The sequence below is a fragment of the Hordeum vulgare genome, chromosome 2H (assembly GCF_904849725.1).
Source record: "Hordeum vulgare subsp. vulgare chromosome 2H, MorexV3_pseudomolecules_assembly, whole genome shotgun sequence".
NCBI lineage: Eukaryota > Viridiplantae > Streptophyta > Magnoliopsida > Poales > Poaceae > Hordeum > Hordeum vulgare.
Window position 1 is genome coordinate 14,670,990 of NC_058519.1, and position 4,774 is coordinate 14,675,763.

The window sequence follows — 4,774 nt, forward strand, 5'->3', positions numbered from 1 at the left end:
TAGCTTTGGCCTCCCGATAACAGCAAGTTGCTATTTTCACAACAACTAGTACAGACACAAACACACTCCAATAGTTGAGACAAAAGGGGTGACTCACAAGCATATCTTGAAATAGTATTCAACACTGAATACACTTTTTTTTAGAATCAACACTGAATACATTGTTAGACTGTATATACATAGCGTGTCTGTATATAACTGTATATGACTTGTACTGTATCTCTTGGTACCTCTATATAATGAGATAGCCGTACCCACGTTTAGGGTGTCGAGCAGTTCTCCAAACACATTGTTTATCATACATGACAAATACAAGCAGTGGGGGACCCAGCCTAATAGGTCAGGGTGGGCCAACAGTCCATACACTCATAAAAAATATTTTTATTTCTGTATTCGATTTATTTTGCTATAGTATAAAACCTGATTCTTAAATCCAAGTATCAAACCCGGTTCAGTTGGGATGTATATATACCAACAGGACACATACATATATAGTTATACACACACACACACCAACTTTCGTATATACTTGTCGAAATTAAAGATACACAGATCTTGGAGTAACGAAGCTTAATAGCTTAGCCACTCTGTGATTTGTAGTACTTTCCAAGAAGGATGCAGGCCCTTTATCTATTTTCTTAAAGCACAATATCTCATGGATAGACCTCAAAGACAACTCGGTCTCCAAGTTTCTTGACAATCTTATACTCACTGAACCCGGCTTTCATGAAGAGTGTACCCCAGTCATTTTCATCCCGGTGCCGGCCTTTCGTAAGAGTCATCATGCCCACATCGAATAGCATCTGGGATTCATATATTATTGGCTCCAAAGAAGGATTGACCAATATATCTATGATGATAACCTTTCCTCCTTCCTCTCGAGAAGGAGTGGCTTTCTTGCACTGATCCAGGATGTTCACGCAATCCTCGTCATTCCAATTGTGCAGCACGAACTGACAGTATTAATTATATGTAAACTCAGATAAAATTGTTACATGCATGCATAATTGGTTTCATACAAAACGTTAAAACTCAAGATAATTCTACCATGTATGTATGACACCTTACTAGCAGAGACTGACTTATTGGTAAAACGTACCATTAGGATGTATGGCTTCTCTAGCCGGTCAGTGTGCACCACAACCTCAAATTAATGATTTACATATATATACACTATGTCAAAGATTTTCAACATGTGGCTGCCAACCATGTATGGGTTATGCCCTATGGTGAAACGGAAATCAAAAGGTACCAACAAGTAAAAAACATTATATTCATATATATTTTGTGCTAGAAACTAGAATAGATTGTTGTTATTTTGCGCTAGAATACCTTGTTGTTTTGTGCTATAGCAATTTTTGTTCTAATCATTTGTGAACCATTTTATGATGATGAACTACTTTCATAGTATCAATTTGTGGATCTTTTTTTGTACATTTAAATTGAAAACATAAAACATGCATTTTGAAACCAATTAAATGCTTAGCTAAAACTAGACGTACCTTGAGCATCACGGCTTGAGCAGGTGGGATGGCTTGAAACATGTCACCGGCGACATAGTTAATGATGTCGTGAGCCGGGGCTTTCTCAATCACCTTGGGAAGGTCAAGAACATTGCACTTGAGGTGCGGGTGGGCGTCGATGATGGCCCTCGCCGTGGTACCATCGCCGCCGCAGCAATCCGTGACTGACTCGAGCCCCTTGAAAAGGTAATGGCACTCCCTCACGATCATGTCGATCCCCAAGTTATCATGGGCGGCCACAGCGTCGTTGACAAGCTCGTCAAACTCCTTGTCGAGGCTGGCCGTCCTCTCGTCCAGGAGCGGGACCCCATGCACGTCCTCGAACGGGGACGGCACCGGTGCCTCCCCAAAGTCCTTCTTGAACCACTCCGCCAGCCCTAGCGACGCCTCCAGGTACTGGCTCGAGGTCGCCGCGAGCACCAAGGACGTGTGGCCGTGGTGCTCGTCGCCGTCGCCGTCGACCAGGATTTTGGAGAGCGGGTTGAGGCGGAAGAGCTCCGGCCCCTCCTCGGAGCTGGACTCGGCTTTGGCGAAGACGCCGGTCGAGACCAGCAGCCGCATGAGGCGGCGGAGGTACGGCATCTTGGACGGCGGGAGGGAGAGAGCGGTCGTCAGGTCCGGAAGCGACGTGACCCCGCCGAGGTGGTGGATGGCGGTCGGGACGCCGAGCTTCACGGCGCACCGGAGACCCATGGACGTGACGTAGCCAAAACTGTGGCGCCACAGATCAGCCTGTGCCCGCAGCAGCTCACCATCTTCTTCAGAAACCTCTACCGTCGGAGCCTCAGCGGCCATTGCTAATGCTAGCTCTGTCTTTCCTCTTCTCGGACTGAGCGTGACATTGCAATATGGTTAGTTTAAATAGTGCGCTTTCGATTTTATATACTCCCTCCGTCCTAAAATTTCTGTCTTAGATTTGTTTAGATATGAATATATCTAATCACATTTTAATATTTAAATACATTCATTTTTAGACAAAGCTAAGACAAGAATTTCGGGACAGAGGAAGTACTTATTTGTTGCGTATGGAAAGCGAGGTCGTTGTTATCCAATGGTTTGTGTTGATTAAACCTAGCTGTTGAGTTAGTTAGGAAAAATATTTTCTCGTTTCGGGAAAGGCTTATCATCACCCGGTAGATCACACCGGCCGCATCTGCCACCTCTCATGCATGACATCCGTCGAATGCGCTTCTGCAACAGGGACTATGTTTCTAAAACATATACTCCCTCCTTTCCGGTTTATAGGGCTCAAATCTGAAATCTCATCAACCAAGGTGACTTGTGAGTGGATGACACCAGTCGTAACTAGCCAATGAAATATTTCTCACATATTCAATTTTTAAGGCAATAAATGTAGCATCCTCCTTCTCATTGGATTTGCATGATGAATGTAGAAAACGATGCATGCATAGCCACTCACATTCTTTCTCTAAACTCTGTGAATTAAATATGACGTGAGACTCAAAGCACTTTAACTCAATTAGACTCAAAATGAGCCTAATATAATGGAAATGTGAAAATTTTGAGATGAGCCCTATAAACCGGAAAGGAGGGAGTGCAGTGTTCAGTTGTTTACGACAAGTCTACGTTTTGTAACAAAATCTCTGTTACGAAAATTTTCTACAAAAACTCCTCGGATGCAAAAAAATAATTGCAATAATACCTGAACTGAATTTTTTTACAACAAAAAACTGTTGCAAAAAAAATCTACAACAAAACATATGCAGCAGAAATAATTTTACAACAAAATGGGGCAAATCCGGTGGCTCGGCGACCCGGCTGATCTTTGCACACCCCTTCCTTTATGTCTAGACTCGGGGAAAACTAGTGTTCTGCCTCCTTCCACAGGTTATGTGGAAGTAAACCCAACACCTATCATAGTCTCGGGTGTGGTGCACTCGGTGCCCAAAAGTCACTTTGGAGCACGGGCACTATGAGCCTGCTTTTTAAGTTCAGAAAAACTGATTTTTTTTACCTACACATACAGAATGGTTATATAGCAGTGCGAAATTTCATCAATATAGGCGCTTCCATGTGAGAGATACACAAAAGACAAACACGCGCAAAAAAATGATTTTTTTTTGCTAATTTTCGACTGAAAATTTGCCTTTTTTGTGCAATCGTAGATTATAACATGATTTTGAACAGAAATCAACAAATATTCATTCCTAAGCCTGGGTTCATCTGCTCCCTGTGAACAGTAAATTTAGAAGAATGCTGGAAAAATTCAAAACAAATCATTTTTTGGCATCAAAGACGTTTGAGTGTGTGATGACTGATGAAGATGCCAAATTTCAGCATGATCGGACATCTGAGAAGCTCATGGAAAAATAGACAAAATCGGTCTGAGTGTGTTGAATAGTAAACTTTCTCACTGACCCAAAAAAAATTGCGAGCTACTCAGATGTCCAAACATGATGAAATTTGTCACAGGCATGACACACTCAAACATATTTCTCCACAAAAAAAATCAGGTTTTCTTCATTTTTTTTCTACTTCTAACAAATTTACTATTCACACACGAGCACATCTGAACCCGGGAGCCAAATGCCTCTTTCGGAAATCAACATATACTTATATCACAGGCATATGTATTTGTGTAAATAAAGTCAACTATTTTTGAAACTTTTAAACACTGTTTCTGAGCCATTTCAAAAAATGTGCCGCAATGCTTCGTACTCCAAAAATTGGCTTTAACTCTGTACTCCCTACTGTAGTGCACTTGTGCTTCTCAGACAGTCCACTTCGTGTTCCCCTTTATCAAGTGATTTACCGTGGGGCGACAGTACAACTTCTGCTCCTCACACAATACAATTTGTATTCGCCCACTAGTGTAATCAGTGAAAAAAATAGCACGGTACAGGGTCGCTGATAGCACGCTATAGCATTGAAAGAAATGTATCGCTAAATAAATTAGTGTACAATGTCTCGTTAATAGAATATTATAGCATGATATAGCATGATAATAACATATTTTAAGGACCACACTATTTTGTCATAACACGCTATTTTTTCTCCCATGTAGTGCAAGAGTGCTTCAAGTCCAGTGCAACTTGTGTTTCATGCATAACGCAAATATACTCCCCCATTAAAGTTGTACTCCCTCCGTTTCTAAATATAAGACCTTTTAGAGATTGCACTATAAACTACATACGGATGTACTTAGACATATTTTAGAGTGTAAATTCATTCATTTTGCTCCGTATGTAGTCTTCTAATGAAATCTCTAAAAGGTCTTATATTTTAAAACG

At 41.3% G+C, this 4,774-nt stretch overlaps 1 protein-coding gene across 1 annotated transcript; it reads right to left on the reverse strand.

The window, feature by feature from the left end:
• Positions 1 to 237: 237 nt before the first annotated feature.
• Positions 238 to 2,352, reverse strand: LOC123429198 (flavonoid O-methyltransferase-like protein Os11g0303600). Its single transcript, XM_045113255.1, has 2 exons — positions 1,503 to 2,352; positions 238 to 953 (listed from the first exon to the last, which is right to left on the reverse strand). Exons 1-2 carry the CDS (start codon positions 2,316 to 2,318, stop codon positions 654 to 656), a joined length of 1,116 nt encoding a protein of 371 aa, XP_044969190.1. The 5' UTR covers positions 2,319 to 2,352; the 3' UTR covers positions 238 to 653.
• Between the last annotated feature and the right edge of the window lie 2,422 nt (positions 2,353 to 4,774).

What these genes read in the sequence shown, in the direction of transcription:
- LOC123429198 (XM_045113255.1), bottom strand. Translation starts at nt 2,318, where the DNA reads ATGGCCGCTGAGGCTCCGACGGTAGAGGTTTCTGAAGAAGATGGTGAG. An exon ending in CTCAAGCCGTGATGCTCAAG is followed by an intron (nt 954 to 1,502) that starts GTACGTCTAGTT and finishes TAATACTGTCAG; the next exon opens with TTCGTGCTGCACAATTGGAA.